The sequence below is a fragment of the Engystomops pustulosus genome, chromosome 9, assembly GCF_040894005.1.
Source record: "Engystomops pustulosus chromosome 9, aEngPut4.maternal, whole genome shotgun sequence".
Classification (NCBI taxonomy): domain Eukaryota; kingdom Metazoa; phylum Chordata; class Amphibia; order Anura; family Leptodactylidae; genus Engystomops; species Engystomops pustulosus.
The window spans coordinates 1,908,352-1,926,198 of NC_092419.1; the positions used below are offsets into that span (position 1 = coordinate 1,908,352).

Here is a 17,847-nt window from a genome sequence, read left to right on the forward strand (position 1 = left end):
GGCGATGAGAAACCTCTATACCTCCAGCATCGTCCCATTACTACCCCGAGTGCAAGTCCCGGAGTCCTGTCTCACCCCATCCTCTCTCTATCCCCCAGTGGTATTTCCGCTCTATGACAGGTACTTACCTCTGCACGATATCTCTTTCACCCTCCTTCCGCTGCTGCTTTTTATTTCCGTCCATCTCCAATTTGCTTGGCACTTGCGGCTGCTCTGGGGCCAGGGGTATTGCCCCGAAGGGCACTGGAATTTGGCGATGCTTCCAATATTCCGGCCCCCTGTAAGGGTAACAGTGGCCGTCCGGTTGTCCAGACTTTGGGGGCACTGAACCTCACAGACTGCGGAGGATAACGGAGAGAGGTGACAGATTGTAACATGACAGATGCAGGGAGATGTAGGGAGATGCAGGAAGATGCAGGGAGATGTAGGGAGGTGCAGGGAGATGTAGGGAGATGTAGGGAGATGCAGGGAGATGTAGGGAGATGCAGGGAGATGTAGGGAGGTGCAGGGAGATGTAGGGAGATGCAGGGAGATGTAGGGAGATGCAGGGAGATGTAGGGAGATGCAGGGAGATGTAGGGAGATGTAGGGAGATGTAGGAAGATGTAGGGAGGTGCAGGGAGATGTAGGGAGGTGCAGGGAGATGTAGGGAGATGGAGATGTAGGAAGATGTAGGGAGATGTGGGGAGTACAGGGAGATGTAGGGAGGTGCAGGGAGATGTAGGGAGATGCAGGGAGATGTGGGGAGATGTAGGAAGGTGTAGGGAGATGCAGAGAGATATCGGGAGATGCAGAGAGATATCGGGAGATGCAGGAAGATGTAGGGAGGTGCGGGGAGATGTAGGGAGATGTAGGGAGATGCGGGGAGATGTGGGGAGATGTAGGGAGATGCGGGGAGATGCAGAGAGATGTAGGGAGGTGCGGGGAGATGTAGGGAGATGTAGGGAGATGCAGAGAGATGTAGGGAGATGCAGAGAGATGTAGGGAGATGCAGAGAGATATCGGGAGATGCAGGGAGATGTAGGAAGGTGCAGGGAGATGTAGGGAGATGCAGAGAGATATCGGGAGATGCAGGGAGCTGCAGGGAGATGTAGGGAGATGCAGAGAGATGTAGGGAGATATAGGGAGATGCAGAGAGATATAGGGAGATGCAGAGAGATATAGGGAGATGCAGAGAGATATCGGGAGATGCTGGGAGATGGAGATGTAGGGAGATGCAGGGAGGTGCGGGGAGATGTGGGGAGATGTAGGAAGGTGCAGGGAGATGTAGGGAGATGCAGAGAGATATCGGGAGATGCTGGGAGATGGAGATGCAGGGAGATGGAGATGCAGGGAGGTGCGGGGAGATGTGGGGAGATGTAGGAAGGTGCAGGGAGATGTAGGGAGATGCAGAGAGATATCGGGAGATGCAGGGAGATGTAGGAAGGTGCGGGGAGATGCAGGGAGATGTAGGGAGATGCAGAGAGATGTAGGGAGATGCAGAGAGATATAGGGAGATGCAGGGAGATGTAGGGAGATGCAGAGAGATATCGGGAGATGCAGGGAGATGTAGGAAGGTGCAGGGAGATGTAGGAAGGTGCAGGGAGATGTAGGGAGATGCAGGGAGATGTAGGAAGGTGCAGGGAGATGTAGGGAGATGCAGGGAGATGTAGGGAGATGCAGAGAGATGTAGGGAGATGCAGAGAGATATCGGGAGATGCAGGGAGATGTAGGGAGATGCAGAGAGATATCGGGAGATGCAGGGAGATGTAGGAAGGTGCAGGGAGATGCGGGGAGATGTAGGGAGATGCAGAGAGATGTAGGGAGATGCAGAGAGATGTAGGGAGATGCAGAGAGATGTAGGGAGATGCAGAGAGATGTAGGGAGATGCAGAGAGATATCGGGAGATGCATGGAGATGTAGGGAGATGCAGAGAGATGCAGGGAGATGCAGGGAGATGTGGGGAGATGTAGGAAGGTGCAGGGAGATGCGGGGAGATGTAGGGAGATGCGGGGAGATGTAGGGAGATGCAGAGAGATGCAGGACGATGTAGGGAGATGTAGGGAGATGCAGGGAGGTGCAGGGAGGTGCAGGGAGATGTAGGGAGATGCAGGGAGATGTAGGAAGGTGCAGGGAGATGTAGGGAGATGCAGAGAGATGTAGGGAGATGTAGGGAGATGCAGAGAGATGAAGGGAGATGTAGGGAGATGTAGGGAGATATAGGGAGATGCAGAGAGATTAAGGGAGATGTAGGGAGATGCAGGAAGATGTAGGGAGATGCAGGGAGATGCAGGGAGATGCAGGGAGATGTAGGGAGATGTAGGGAGATGCAGGGAGATGTAGGGAGATGTAGGGAGATGCAGGAAGATGTAGGGAGATGCAGGGAGATGTAGGGAGCTATAGGGAGATGCAGGGAGATGTAGGAAGGTGCAGGGAGATGCGGGGAGATGCAGGGAGATGTAGGGAGATGCAGAGAGATGTAGGGAGATGTAGGGAGATGCAGGGAGATGTAGGGAGATGTATGGAGATGCAGGGAGATGCTGGGAGATGTAGGGAGATGCGGGGAGATGTAGGGAGATGTATGGAGATGCGGGGAGATGCAGGGAGATGTAGGGAGATGCGGGGAGATGTAGGGAGATGTAGGGAGATGCAGAGAGATGTAGGGAGATGTATGGAGATGCAGGGAGATGCTGGGAGATGTAGGGAGATGCAGAGAGATGTAGGGAGGTGCAGAGAGAGGGAGATGTAGGGAGATGCAGAGAGATGTAGGGAGGTGCAGAGAGATGCAGGGAGGTGCAGGGAGATGTAGGGAGGTGCAGGGAGATGTAGGGAGGTGCAGGGAGATGTAGGGAGGTGCAGAGAGATGCAGAGAGATGTAGGGAGTTGCAGAGAGATGTAGGGAGATGCAGGGAGATGTAGGGAGATGCAGGGAGATGCAGGGAGATGTAGGGAGATGCAGGGAGATGTAGGGAGATGTAGGGAGCTATAGGGAGATGCAGGGAGATGTAGGAAGGTGCAGGGAGATGCGGGGTGATGCAGGGAGATGTAGGGAGATGCAGAGAGATGTAGGGAGATGTAGGGAGATGCAGGGAGATGCTTGGAGATGTAGGGAGATGCAGAGAGATGTAGGGAGGTGCAGAGAGAGGGAGATGTAGGGAGATGCAGAGAGATGCAGAGAGATGTAGGGAGGTGCAGAGAGATGCAGGGAGGTGCAGGGAGATGTAGGGAGGTGCAGGGAGATGTAGGGACGTGCAGGGAGATGTAGGGAGGTGCAGGGAGATATAGGGAGGTGCAGGGAGATGTAGGGAGGTGCAGGGAGATGTAGGGAGGTGCAGGGAGATGCAGAGAGATGTAGGGAGATGCAGAGAGATGTAGGGAGGTGCAGAGAGATATAGGGAGATGGAGATGTAGGGAGGTGCAGGGAGATGTAGGAAGGTGCAGGGAGATGTAGGGAGGTGCAGGGAGATGCAGGGAGATGTAGGGAGATGTAGGGAGATGCAGGGAGATGTAGGGAGATGCAGAGAGATGTAGGGAGGTGCAGGGAGATGTGGGGAGTTGCAGGGAGATGGAGATGTGGGGAGGTGCAGGGAGATGTAGGGAGATGCAGGGAGATGGAGATGCGGGGAGATGCAGGGAGATGGAGATGTGGGGAGATGCAGGGAGGTGCAGGGAGATGGAGATGCAGGGAGATGGAGATGCGGGGAGATGCAGGGAGATGGAGATGTGGGGAGATGTAGGGAGATGCAGGGAGATGCAGGGAGATGGAGATGCAGTGAGATGCAGGGAGATGTAGGGAGATGCAGGGAGGTGCGGGGAGATTTAGGGAGATGCAGGGAGATGTGGGGAGATGCAGGGAGATGGAGATGTGGGGAGATGCAGGGAGATGGAGATGCAGGGAGATGGAGGGAGATGTAGGGAGATGCGGGGAGATGTAGGGAGGTGCGGGGAGATGTAGGGAGATGTAGGGAGGTGCGGGGAGATGTAGGGAGGTGCGGGGAGATGTAGGGAGGTGCAGGGAGATGTGGGGAGATGTAGGGAGATGCAGGTAGGTGCAGGGAGATGTAGGGAGGTGCGGGGAGATGTAGGGAGGTGCGGGGAGATGTAGGGAGGTGCGGGGAGATGTAGGGAGGTGCGGGGAGATGTGGGGAGGTGCGGGGAGATGTGGGGAGATGTAGGGAGGTGCAGGGAGATGTAGGGAGATGTAGGGAGGTGCAGGGAGATGTAGGGAGGTGCAGGGAGATGTAGGGAGGTGCAGGGAGATGTAGGAAGGTGCAGGGAGATGTAGGGAGATGTAGGGAGATGTAGGAAGATGCAGAGAGATGCAGAAAGATGTAGGGAGATGCAGGGAGATGTAGGGAGGTGCAGGGAGATGTAGGGAGATGCAGGGAGATGTAGGGAGATGCAGGGAGGTGCAGGGAGATGTAGGGAGATGCAGGGAGATGTAGGGAGATGCAGGGAGGTGCAGGAAGATGTAGGGAGATGCAGGGAGGTGCAGGGAGATGTAGGGAGGTGCAGGGAGATGTAGGAAGGTGCAGGGAGATGTAGGGAGGTGCAGGGAGATGTAGGAAGGTGCAGGGAGATGTAGGGAGATGTAGGAAGATGTAGGGAGATGTAGGAAGATGCAGGGAGATGTAGGGAGATGTAGGGAGGTGCAGGGAGATGTAGGGAGATGTAGGAAGATGCAGGGAGATGTAGGGAGGTGCAGGGAGATGTAGGGAGGTGCAGGGAGATGTAGGGAGGTGCAGGGAGATGTAGGGAGATGCAGGGAGATGTAGGGAGATGCAGAGAGATGTAGGGAGATGTAGGGAGATGCAGGGAGATGTAGGGAGATGCGGGGAGATGTAGGGAGATGTGGGGAGATGTAGGGAGATGCAGGGAGATGTAGGGAGGTGCAGGGAGATGCGGGGAGATGTAGGGAGATGTAGGGAGATGTAGGGAGGTGCAGGGAGATGTAGGGAGATGCGGGGAGATGTAGGGAGGTGCAGGGAGATGTAGGGAGGTGCGGGGAGATGTACGGAGATGTAGCGAGATGTAGGGAGATGTAGGGAGGTGCAGGGAGATGTAGGGAGGTGCAGGGAGATGTAGGGAGATGTAGGGAGATGCGGGGAGATGTAGGGAGATGCGGGGAGATGTAGGGAGGTGCAGGGAGATGTAGGGAGGTGCAGGGAGATGCAGGGAGATGTAGGGAGGTGCAGGGAGATGTAGGGAGATGCGGGGAGATGTAGGGAGGTGCAGGGAGATGTAGGGAGGTGCGGGGAGATGTACGGAGATGTACGGAGATGTAGGGAGATGTGGGGAGATGTAGGGAGATGCGGGGAGATGTAGGGAGGTGCGGGGAGATGTGGGGAGATGCGGGGAGATGTAGGAAGGTGCAGGGAGATGCAGGGAGATGTAGGGAGATGTAGGGAGATGTAGGGAGGTGCAGGGAGATGTAGGGAGGTGCGGGGAGGTGCAGGGAGATGCAGGGAGATGTAGGGAGATGTAGGGAGGTGCAGGGAGATGTAGGGAGGTGCGGGGAGATGTAGGGAGGTGTAGGGAGATGCAGGGAGATGTAGGGAGGTGCGGGGAGATGCAGGGAGATGTACGGAGATGTAGGGCGATGTAGGGAGGTGCAGGGAGATGTAGGGAGATGCGGGGAGATGTAGGGAGGTGCAGGGAGATGTAGGGAGGTGCGGGGAGATGTAGGGAGATGCAGAAAGATGCAGGGAGATGTGGGGAGAGGTAGGGAGATGCGGGGAGATATAGGGAGATGCAGAGAGATGTAGGGAGGTGCAGGGAGATGTAGGGAGATGTAGAGAGATGCAGAGAGATGCAGGGAGATGTAGGGAGGTGCAGGGAGATGCAGAGAGATGCAGGGAGATGTAGGGAGATGCAGGGAGATGTAGGGAGATGCAGGGAGGTGCAGGGAGATGTAGGGAGATGCAGGGAGGTGCAGGGAGATGTAGGGAGATGCAGAGAGATGTAGGGAGATGCAGAGAGATGTAGGGAGATGCAGGGAGGTGCAGGGAGATGTAGGGAGATGCAGAGAGATGTAGGGAGATGCAGGGAGGTGCAGGGAGATGTAGGGAGATGTAGGGAGATGCAGGGAGGTGCAGGGAGATGTAGGGAGATGCAGGGAGATGTAGGGAGGTGCAGGGAGATGTAGGGAGATGCAGAGAGATGCAGGGAGATGTAGGGAGGTGCGGGGAGATGCAGAGAGATATAGGGAGATGCAGAGAGATGTAGGGAGGTGCAGAGAGATGCAGGGAGGTGCAGGGAGATGTAGGGAGGTGCAGGGAGATGTAGGGAGGTGCAGGGAGATGTAGGGAGGTGCGGGGAGATGCAGAGAGATATAGGGAGATGCAGAGAGATGTAGGGAGATGCAGAGAGATGTAGGGAGATGCAGGGAGGTGCGGGGAGATGTGGGGAGATGTAGGAAGGTGTAGGGAGATGTAGGGAAATGCAGAGAGATGCAGGGAGATGTAGGGAGATGCAGAGAGATGTAGGGAGGTGCAGGGAGATGTAGGGAGATGCAGGGAGATGTAGGGAGATGCGGGGAGATGTAGGGAGGTGCAGGGAGATGTAGGGAGGTGCAGGGAGATGCAGGGAGATGTAGGGAGATGTAGGGAGGTGCAGGGAGATGTAGGGAGGTGCAGGGAGATGTAGGGAGGTGCGGGGAGATGTACGGAGATGTACGGAGATGTAGGGAGATGTGGGGAGATGTAGGGAGATGCGGGGAGATGTAGGGAGGTGCGGGGAGATGTGGGGAGATGCGGGGAGATGTAGGAAGGTGCAGGGAGATGCAGGGAGATGTAGGGAGATGTAGGGAGATGTAGGGAGGTGCAGGGAGATGTAGGGAGGTGCGGGGAGATGCGGGGAGGTGCAGGGAGATGTAGGGAGATGTAGGGAGGTGCAGGGAGATGTAGGGAGGTGCGGGGAGATGTAGGGAGGTGCAGGGAGATGCAGGGAGATGTAGGGAGATGCAGGGAGATGTACGGAGATGTAGGGCGATGTAGGGAGGTGCAGGGAGATGCGGGGAGATGTAGGGAGGTGCAGGGAGATGTAGGGAGGTGCGGGGAGATGTAGGGAGATGCAGAAAGATGCAGGGAGATGTGGGGAGAGGTAGGGAGATGCGGGGAGATATAGGGAGATGCAGAGAGATGTAGGGAGGTGCAGGGAGATGTAGGGAGATGTAGAGAGATGCAGAGAGATGCAGGGAGATGTAGGGAGGTGCAGGGAGATGCAGAGAGATGCAGGGAGATGTAGGAAGATGTAGGGAGATGCAGGGAGATGTAGGGAGGTGCAGGGAGATGTAGGGAGATGCAGGGAGATGTAGGGAGGTGCAGGGAGATGTAGGGAGATGTAGGGAGATGCAGAGAGATGTAGGGAGATGCAGAGAGATGTAGGGAGATGCAGGGAGGTGCAGGGAGATGTAGGGAGATGCAGAGAGATGCAGGGAGATGCAGGGAGATGTAGGGAGATGCAGGGAGGTGCAGGGAGATGCAGGGAGATGTAGGGAGATGTAGGGAGATGCAGGGAGGTGCAGGGAGATGCAGGGAGATGTAGGGAGATGCAGGGAGATGTAGGGAGATGCAGGGAGATGTAGGGAGATGCAGAGAGATGTAGGGAGATGCAGGGAGATGTAGGGAGATGCAGGGAGGTGCAGGGAGATGTAGGGAGATGCAGGGAGATGTAGGGAGGTGCAGGGAGATGTAGGGAGATGTAGGGAGATGCAGAGAGATGCAGGGAGATGTAGGGAGGTGCGGGGAGATGCAGAGAGATATAGGGAGATGCAGAGAGATGTAGGGAGGTGCAGAGAGATGCAGGGAGGTGCAGGGAGATGTAGGGAGGTGCACGGAGATGTAGGGAGGTGCAGGGAGATGTAGGGAGGTGCGGGGAGATGCAGAGAGATATAGGGAGATGCAGAGAGATGTAGGGAGATGCAGAGAGATGTAGGGAGATGCAGGGAGGTGCGGGGAGATGTGGGGAGATGTAGGAAGGTGTAGGGAGATGTAGGGAAATGCAGAGAGATGCAGGGAGATGTAGGGAGATGCAGAGAGATGTAGGGAGATGCAGAGAGATGTAGGGAGATGCAGAGAGATATCGGGAGATGCAGGGAGATGTAGGAAGGTGCAGGGAGATGTGGGGAGATGCAGGGAGATGTAGGGAGATGTAGGGAGGTGCAGGGAGATGCTGGGAGATGTAGGGAGATGCAGAGAGATGTAGGGAGATGCAGAGAGATGTAGGGAGATGCAGAGAGATATCGGGAGATGCAGGGAGATGTAGGAAGGTGCAGGGAGATGTATGGAGATGCAGAGAGATATCGGGAGATGCAGGGAGCTGCAGGGAGATGTAGGGAGATGCAGAGAGATGTAGGGAGGTGCAGGGAGATGTAGGGAGGTGCGGGGAGATGCAGAGAGATATAGGGAGATGCAGAGAGATATAGGGAGATGCAGAGAGATATCGGGAGATGCTGGGAGATGGAGATGTAGGGAGATGCAGGGAGGTGCGGGGAGATGTGGGGAGATGTAGGAAGGTGCAGGGAGATGTAGGGAGATGCAGAGAGATATCGGGAGATGCAGGGAGATGTAGGAAGGTGCAGGGAGATGCGGGGAGATGCAGGGAGATGTAGGGAGATGCAGAGAGATGTAGGGAGATGCAGAGAGATATAGGGAGATGCAGGGAGATGTAGGGAGATGCAGAGAGATATCGGGAGATGCAGGGAGATGTAGGAAGGTGCAGGGAGATGTAGGGAGATGCAGGGAGATGTAGGGAGATGCAGAGAGATGTAGGGAGATGCAGAGAGATATCGGGAGATGCAGGGAGATGTAGGGAGATGCAGAGAGATATCGGGAGATGCAGGGAGATGTAGGAAGGTGCAGGGAGATGCGGGGAGATGCAGGGAGATGCAGAGAGATGTAGGGAGATGCAGAGAGATGTAGGGAGATGCAGAGAGATGTAGGGAGATGCAGAGAGATGTAGGGAGATGCAGAGAGATGCAGGGAGATGTGGGGAGATGTAGGAAGGTGCAGGGAGATGCGGGGAGATGTAGGGAGATGCGGGGAGATATAGGGAGATGCAGAGAGATGTAGGGAGGTGCAGGGAGATGTAGGAAGATGTAGGGAGATGTGGGGAGTACAGGGAGATGTAGGGAGGTGCAGGGAGATGTGGGGAGATGTAGGAAGGTGTAGGGAGATGCAGAGAGATATCGGGAGATGCAGAGAGATATCGGGAGATGCAGGAAGATGTAGGGAGGTGCGGGGAGATGTAGGGAGATGTAGGGAGATGCAGGGAGATGTGGGGAGATGTAGGGAGATGCGGGGAGATATAGGGAGATGCAGAGAGATGTAGGGAGGTGCAGGGAGATGTAGGGAGATGTAGAGAGATGCAGAGAGATGCAGGGAGATGTAGGGAGGTGCAGGGAGATGTAGGGAGATGTAGGGAGATGCAGAGAGATGCAGGGAGATGTAGGGAGATGTAGGGAGATGCAGGGAGATGTAGGGAGATGCAGGGAGGTGCAGGGAGATGTAGGGAGATGCAGGGAGATGTAGGGAGGTGCAGGGAGATGTAGGGAGATGTAGGGAGATGCAGAGAGATGTAGGGAGATGTAGGGAGATGTAGGGAGATGCAGAGAGATGCAGGGAGATGTAGGGAGGTGCGGGGAGATGCAGAGAGATATAGGGAGATGCAGAGAGATGTAGGGAGATGCAGAGAGATGTAGGGAGATGCAGGGAGATGCAGGGAGATGTAGGGAGATGCAGAGAGATGTAGGGAGATGCAGAGAGATGTAGGGAGATGCAGAGAGATATCGGGAGATGCAGGGAGATGTAGGAAGGTGCAGGGAGATGTGGGGAGATGCAGGGAGATGTAGGGAGATGTAGGGAGATGCAGAGAGATGTAGGGAGATGCAGAGAGATATCGGGAGATGCAGGGAGATGTAGGAAGGTGCAGGGAGATGTAGGGAGATGCAGAGAGATATCGGGAGATGCAGGGAGCTGCAGGGAGATGTAGGGAGATGCAGAGAGATGTAGGGAGGTGCAGGGAGATGTAGGGAGGTGCGGGGAGATGCAGAGAGATATAGGGAGATGCAGAGAGATATAGGGAGATGCAGAGAGATATCGGGAGATGCTGGGAGATGGAGATGTAGGGAGATGCAGGGAGGTGCGGGGAGATGTGGGGAGATGTAGAAAGGTGCAGGGAGATGTAGGGAGATGCAGAGAGATATCGGGAGATGCTGGGAGATGGAGATGCAGGGAGATGGAGATGTAGGGAGATGCAGGGAGGTGCGGGGAGATGTGGGGAGATGTAGGAAGGTGCAGGGAGATGTAGGGAGATGCAGAGAGATATCGGGAGATGCAGGGAGATGTAGGAAGGTGCAGGGAGATGCGGGGAGATGCAGGGAGATGTAGGGAGATGCAGAGAGATGTAGGGAGATGCAGAGAGATATCGGGAGATGCAGGGAGATGTAGGAAGGTGCAGGGAGATGTAGGGAGATGCAGGGAGATGTAGGGAGATGCAGAGAGATGTAGGGAGATGCAGAGAGATATCGGGAGATGCAGGGAGATGTAGGAAGGTGCAGGGAGATGCGGGGAGATGCAGGGAGATGTAGGGAGATGCAGAGAGATGTAGGCAGATGCAGAGAGATGTAGGGAGATGCAGAGAGATGTAGGGAGATGCAGAGAGATGTAGGGAGATGCAGAGAGATATCGGGAGATGCAGGGAGATGTAGGGAGATGCAGAGAGATGCAGGGAGATGCAGGGAGATGTGGGGAGATGTAGGAAGGTGCAGGGAGATGCGGGGAGATGTAGGGAGATGCGGGGAGATGTAGGGAGATGCGGGGAGATGTAGGGAGATGCAGAGAGATGCAGGAAGATGTAGGGAGATGTAGGGAGATGCAGGGAGGTGCAGGGAGGTGCAGGGAGATGTAGGGAGATGCAGGGAGATGTAGGAAGGTGCAGGGAGATGTAGGGAGATGCAGAGAGATGAAGGGAGATGTAGGGAGATGCAGAGAGATGAAGGGAGATGTAGGGAGATATAGGGAGATGCAGAGAGATGAAGGGAGATGTAGGGAGATGTAGGGAGATGCAGGAAGATGTAGGGAGATGCAGGGAGATGCAGGGAGATGCAGAGAGATGTAGGGAGATGCAGGGAGATGTAGGGAGATGCAGGGAGATGTAGGGAGATGTAGGGAGATGCAGGAAGATGTAGGGAGATGTAGGGAGATGCAGGGAGATGCAGGGAGATGTAGGGAGCTATAGGGAGATGCAGGGAGATGTAGGAAGGTGCAGGGAGATGCGGGGAGATGCAGGGAGATGTAGGGAGATGCAGAGAGATGTAGGGAGATGCAGGGAGATGCTGGGAGATGTAGGGAGATGCAGGGAGATGCTGGGAGATGTAGGAAGGTGCAGGGAGGTGCGGGGAGATGTAGGGAGATGTAGGGAGATGCAGAGAGATGTAGGGAGGTGCAGAGAGAGGGAGATGTAGGGAGATGCAGAGAGATGTAGGGAGGTGCAGAGAGATGCAGGGAGGTGCAGGGAGATGTAGGGAGGTGCAGGGAGATGTAGGGAGGTGCAGGGAGATGTAGGGAGGTGCAGGGAGATGCAGAGAGATGTAGGGAGGTGCAGAGAGATGTAGGGAGATGCAGGGAGATGTAGGGAGATGCAGGGAGATGTAGGGAGATGTAGGGAGATGCAGGGAGATGTAGGGAGATGTAGGGAGCTATAGGGAGATGTAGGGAGGTGCAGAGAGATGCAGAGAGATGTAGGGAGGTGCAGAGAGATGTAGGGAGATGCAGGGAGATGTAGGGAGATGCAGGGAGATGTAGGGAGATGTAGGGAGATGCAGGGAGATGTAGGGAGATGTAGGGAGCTATAGGGAGATGCAGGGAGATGTAGGAAGGTGCAGGGAGATGCGGGGAGATGCAGGGAGATGTAGGGAGATGCAGAGAGATGTAGGGAGATGCAGGGAGATGCTGGGAGATGTAGGGAGATGCAGGGAGATGTAGGGAGATGCAGAGAGATGTAGGGAGGTGCAGAGAGAGGGAGATGTAGGGAGATGCAGAGAGATGCAGAGAGATGTAGGGAGGTGCAGAGAGATGCAGGGAGGTGCAGGGAGATGTAGGGAGGTGCAGGGAGATGTAGGGAGGTGCAGGGAGATGTAGGGAGGTGCAGGGAGATGTAGGGAGGTGCAGGGAGATGCAGAGAGATGTAGGGAGATGCAGAGAGATGTAGGGAGGTGCAGAGAGATATAGGGAGATGGAGATGTAGGGAGGTGCAGGGAGATGTAGGGAGGTGCAGGGAGATGTAGGGAGGTGCAGTGAGATGTAGGGAGATGCAGGGAGATGTAGGGAGATGCAGGGAGATGTAGGGAGATGCAGAGAGATGTAGGGAGGTGCAGAGAGATGCAGGGAGATGCAGGGAGATGGAGATGTAGGGAGGTGCAGGGAGATGTAGGGAGGTACAGGGAGATGTAGGGAGGTGCAGGGAGATGTAGGGAGGTGCAGGGAGATGTAGGGAGGTGCAGGGAGATGTGGGGAGTTGCAGGGAGATGGAGATGTGGGGAGATGCAGGGAGGTGCAGGGAGATGTAGGGAGATGCAGGGAGATGGAGATGCGGGGAGATGCAGGGAGATGGAGATGTGGGGAGATGCGGGGAGATGCAGGGAGATGCAGGGAGGTGCAGGGAGATGGAGATGCAGGGAGATGGAGATGTGGGGAGATGTAGGGAGATGCAGGGAGATGCAGGGAGATGGAGATGCAGTGAGATGCAGGGAGATGTAGGGAGATGTAGGGAGATGCAGGGAGGTGCGGGGAGATTTAGGGAGATGCAGGGAGATGTGGGGAGATGTAGGGAGATGTAGGGAGGTGCGGGGAGATGTAGGGAGGTGCGGGGAGATGTAGGGAGGTGCAGGGAGATGTGGGGAGATGTAGGGAGATGCAGGGAGGTGCAGGGAGATGTAGGGAGGTGCGGGGAGATGTAGGGAGGTGCGGGGAGATGTAGGGAGGTGCGGGGAGATGTGGGGAGGTGCGGGGAGATGTGGGGATATGTAGGGAGGTGCAGGGAGATGTAGGGAGGTGCAGGGAGATGTAGGGAGGTGCAGGTAGATGTAGGGAGGTGCAGGGAGATGTAGGAAGGTGCAGGGAGATGTAGGGAGATGTAGGGAGATGTAGGAAGATGCAGGGAGATGCAGAGAGATGCAGAAAGATGTAGGGAGATGCAGGGAGATGCAGGGAGATGTAGGGAGGTGCAGGGAGATGTAGGGAGATGTAGGGAGATGCAGGGAGATGTAGGGAGATGCAGGGAGATGCAGGGAGATGCAGGGAGATGTAGGGAGATGCAGGGAGGTGCAGAGAGATGTAGGGAGGTGCAGGGAGATGTAGGAAGGTGCAGGGAGATGTAGGGAGGTGCAGGGAGATGTAGGAAGGTGCAGGGAGATGTAGGGAGATGTAGGAAGATGTAGGGAGATGTAGGAAGATGCAGGGAGATGTAGGGAGATGTAGGGAGGTGCAGGGAGATGTAGGGAGATGTAGGAAGATGTAGGGAGATGTAGGAAGATGCAGGGAGATGTAGGGAGATGTAGGGAGGTGCAGGAAGATGTAGGGAGGTGCAGGGAGATGTAGGGAGGTGCAGGGAGATGTAGATAGATGCAGGGAGATGTAGGGAGATGCAGAGAGATGTAGGGAGATGCAGGGAGATGTAGGGAGATGCAGGGAGATGCGGGGAGATGTAGGGAGATGTGGGGAGATGTAGGGAGATGCAGGGAGATGTAGGGAGGTGCAGGGAGATGCGGGGAGATGTAGGGAGATGTAGGGAGATGTAGGAAGGTGCAGGGAGATGTAGGGAGATGCGGGGAGATGTAGGGAGGTGCAGGGAGATGTAGGGAGGTGCGGGGAGATGTACGGAGATGTAGGGAGATGTAGGGAGATGTAGGGAGGTGCAGGGAGATGTAGGGAGGTGCAGGGAGATGTAGGGAGATGCGGGGAGATGTAGGGAGATGCGGGGAGATGTAGGGAGGTGCAGGGAGATGCAGGGAGATGCAGGGAGATGCAGGGAGATGTAGGGAGATGTAGGGAGGTGCAGGGAGATGTAGGGAGATGCGGGGAGATGTAGGGAGGTGCAGGGAGATGTAGGGAGGTGCGGGGAGATGTACGGAGATGTAGGGAGATGTGGGGAGATGTGGGGAGATGCGGGGAGATGTAGGAAGGTGCAGGGAGATGCAGGGAGATGTAGGGAGATGTAGGGAGGTGCAGGGAGATGTAGGGAGGTGCGGGGAGATGCGGGGAGGTGCAGGGAGATGCAGGGAGATGTAGGGAGATGTAGGGAGGTGCAGGGAGATGTAGGGAGGTGCGGGGAGATGTAGGGAGGTGCAGGGAGATGCAGGGAGATGTAGGGAGATGTAGGGAGGTGCGGGGAGATGCAGGGAGATGTACGGAGATGTAGGGCGATGTAGGGAGGTGCAGGGAGATGTAGGGAGATGCGGGGAGATGTAGGGAGGTGCAGGGAGATGTAGGGAGGTGCGGGGAGATGTAGGGAGATGTAGGGAGATGTGGGGAGATGTAGGGAGATGCCGGGAGATGTAGGGAGGTGCAGGGAGATGTGGGGAGGTGCGGGGAGATGTAGGGAGATGCAGGGAGATGTAGGGAGATGCAGGGAGATGTAGGGAGGTGCGGGGAGATGTGGGGAGGTGCGGGGAGATGTGGGGAGGTGCGGGGAGATGTAGGGAGGTGCAGGGAGATGTAGGGAGGTGCGGGGAGATGTAGGGAGGTGCAGGGAGATGCAGGGAGATGCGGGGAGATGTAGGAAGGTGCAGGGAGATGTAGGGAGGTGCGGGGAGATGTAGGGAGATGTGGGGAGATGTAGGGAGATGCGGGGAGATGTAGGGAGGTGCGGGGAGATGTAGGGAGATGTGGGGAGATGTAGGGAGATGTAGGGAGATGTGGGGAGATGTAGGGAGATGTAGGGAGGTGCGGGGAGATGTAGGGAGATGTGGGGAGGTGCGGGGAGATGTAGGGAGATGCAGGGAGATGTAGGGAGATGTAGGGAGGTGCAGGGAGATGTAGGGAGGTGCGGGGAGATGTAGGGAGGTGCAGGGAGATGCAGGGAGATGCGGGGAGATGTAGGGAGGTGCAGGGAGATGTAGGGAGGTGCGGGGAGATGTAGGGAGATGTGGGGAGATGTAGGGAGATGCGGGGAGATGTAGGGAGGTGCGGGGAGATGTAGGGAGATGTGGGGAGATGTAGGGAGATGTAGGGAGATGTGGGGAGATGTAGGGAGATGCGGGGAGATGTAGGGAGATGCGGGGAGATGTAGGGAGATGCGGGGAGATGTAGGGAGATGCGGGGAGATGTAGGGAGATGCAGGGAGATGTAGGGAGATGTGGGGAGATGCGGGGAGATGTAGGGAGATGCGGGGAGATGTAGGGAGATGCGGGGAGATGTAGGGAGATGTGGGGAGATGCAGGGAGATGTAGGGAGATGCGGGGAGATGTAGGGAGATGCGGGGAGATGTAGGGAGATTCGGGGAGATGTAGGGAGATGTGGGGAGATGCAGGGAGATGTAGGGAGATGCAGGGAGATGTAGGGAGATGTAGGGAGATGTAGGGAGATGTGGGGAGATGTAGGGAGATGCGGGGAGATGTGGGGAGATGTAGGGAGATATGGGGAGGTGCAGGGAGATGTAGGGAGATGCGGGGAGATGTAGGGAGATGTAGGGAGATGCAGGGAGATGCAGGGAGATGCAGGGAGATGTAGGGAGGTGCAGGGAGATGTAGGGAGGTGCAGGGAGATGCAGGGAGATGCAGGGAGATGTAGGGAGGTGCGGGGAGATGCAGGGAGATGTAGGGAGGTGCAGGGAGATGTAGGGAGGTGCAGGGAGATGCAGGGAGATGTGGGGAGATGCAGAGAGATGCAGAGAGATGCAGGGAGATGTAGGGAGATGCAGGGAGGTGCAGGGAGATGTAGGGAGGTGCAGGGAGATGTAGGGAGATGCAGGGAGATGTAGGGAGATGCAGGGAGATGTAGGAAGGTGCAGGGAGATGTAGGGAGATGCAGGGAGATGTAGGAAGGTGCAGGGAGATGTAGGGAGATGCAGGGAGATGGTAGGTGGAGCAGGTTCGGGGGCACATCCTGTTATGGCACCGGGTGAGTGTAAGGGGCAGTAATGTCGGTGTATGATGGACCTGGCACAGCATGGAAATCACATAACGAGCACAGGACCCTCAAAGGTCCAGCGTCCTACAGGAGACAACATTGCAGCAAGTGGCGGTAACGGGTCATGTGATTCCTTATGGGTGAACATCCTGGTATTGTGCCTCATACTCAGCATTAAAGGGGCGTCCAGTATCAGCAAATAATTTATATTCATGGTGTAATGATAACAATTTCCCTTACACATTCAGTATCAATTCCTCCCAGCTTTCTAGATCTCTGCTTGCTGTCATTCTACAGGATACTTCTATGGACAGAAATCTGTCCATGGTCATGTGATGTCACACAGGTGCACGGCTCGTTATATCCCTGGTCATGTGATGTCACACAGGTGCACGGCTCGTTATATCCCTGGTCATGCGATGTCACACAGGTGCACGGCTCCTTATATCCCTGGTCATGTGATGTCACACAGGTGCACGGCTCGTTATATCCCATGTCATGTGATGTCACACAGGTGCACAGCTCGTTATATATCCCTGGTCATGTGATGTCACACAGGTGCACGGCTCGTTATATATCCCTGGTAATCTGATGTCACACAGGTGCACGGCTTGTTATATCCCTGGTCATGTGATGTCACACAGGTGCACGGCTCGTTATATCCCTGGTCATGTGTAGTCACACAGGTGCACGGCTCGTTATATCCCTGGTCATGTGATGTCACACAGGTGCACGGCTCGTTATATATCCCTGGTAATCTGATGTCACACAGGTGCACAGCTTGTTATATCCCTGGTCATGTGATGTCACACAGGTGCACGGCTCGTTATATACCTGGTCATGTGATGTCACACAGGTGCACGGCTCGTTATATCCCTGGTCATGTGATGTCACACAGGTGCACGGCTCGTTATATCCCTGGTCATGTGATGTCACACAGGTGCACAGCTCGTTATATCCCTGGTCATGTGATGTCACACAGGTGCACGGCTCGTTATATCCCTGGTCATGTGATGTCACACAGGTGCACGGCTCGTTATATCCCTGGTCATGTGATGTCACACAGGTGCACGGCTCGTTATATCCCTGGTCATGTGATGTCACACAGGTGCACGGCTCGTTATATCCCCGGTCATGTGATGTCGGCGGCTGAGGGGTTTTGCCTAATTCTATTTCTGTTTGTATTTGTGTTTACACAAGTGTTAACATTTTGCCCTAATGGTTGTGGTTTGTTAACATTGCACCTTCTGTATGTAATCCTCTGCTGTTGTGTGGACACTGCCCTGTGGAGAGGCTTTTGTGTTATATTCTGGGGATTAGTCTCCCGGATTCCCGTCTGTAACTCGGAGCCGCTGTAACTGTAACCACAGAAATGTACGGAACAGCAAATAAACTTACCTGAGCCCCATAATGACCCCAGGAGGAGGACCCCCCGCAGGAGGCCCCCTGATCCCTGCAGCCGCTGCCCCATAGCCGTCCTCTGAGCTCTGCTACACGCGCGGCACAGCAGAGAGGAGTCCAGGCGACACCTCCAGGGAGGAGGGAACCACAGAGAGCGAAACTGCAGGGAGACGCCACCAAGGGGAACTCCAGCGAGTCACCCAGATATCAGGGGTCAGTGGTGGCCTGAAGACCCCAGCAACAGAACCAGCAACGGAACCAGCAACAGAACCAGCAACGGAACCAGCAACGGAACCAGCAACAGAACCAGCAACGGAACCAGCAAGGGAACCAGCAACAGA

At 55.7% G+C, this 17,847-nt stretch overlaps 1 protein-coding gene across 3 annotated transcripts in view; it reads right to left on the reverse strand.

Annotated features, from left to right (window-relative positions):
• The window catches only part of LOC140077070 (complement C2-like), a 36,798-nt gene extending 19,169 nt beyond the window's left edge, over positions 1 to 17,629 (reverse strand). For 2 of the 3 annotated variants that reach the window (XM_072123933.1, XM_072123932.1), the window contains exons 1-2: positions 17,504 to 17,629; positions 129 to 338 (exon numbers count right to left, since the gene is read on the reverse strand). In XM_072123933.1, the coding sequence (XP_071980034.1) occupies positions 129 to 338; positions 17,504 to 17,576 (283 nt within the window). In that variant the 5' untranslated portion in view covers positions 17,577 to 17,629. The remainder of the gene's footprint in view (positions 1 to 128; positions 339 to 17,503) is intronic. The other variant, XM_072123934.1, reaches the window with a different exon arrangement.
• Positions 17,630 to 17,847: the final 218 nt, after the last annotated feature.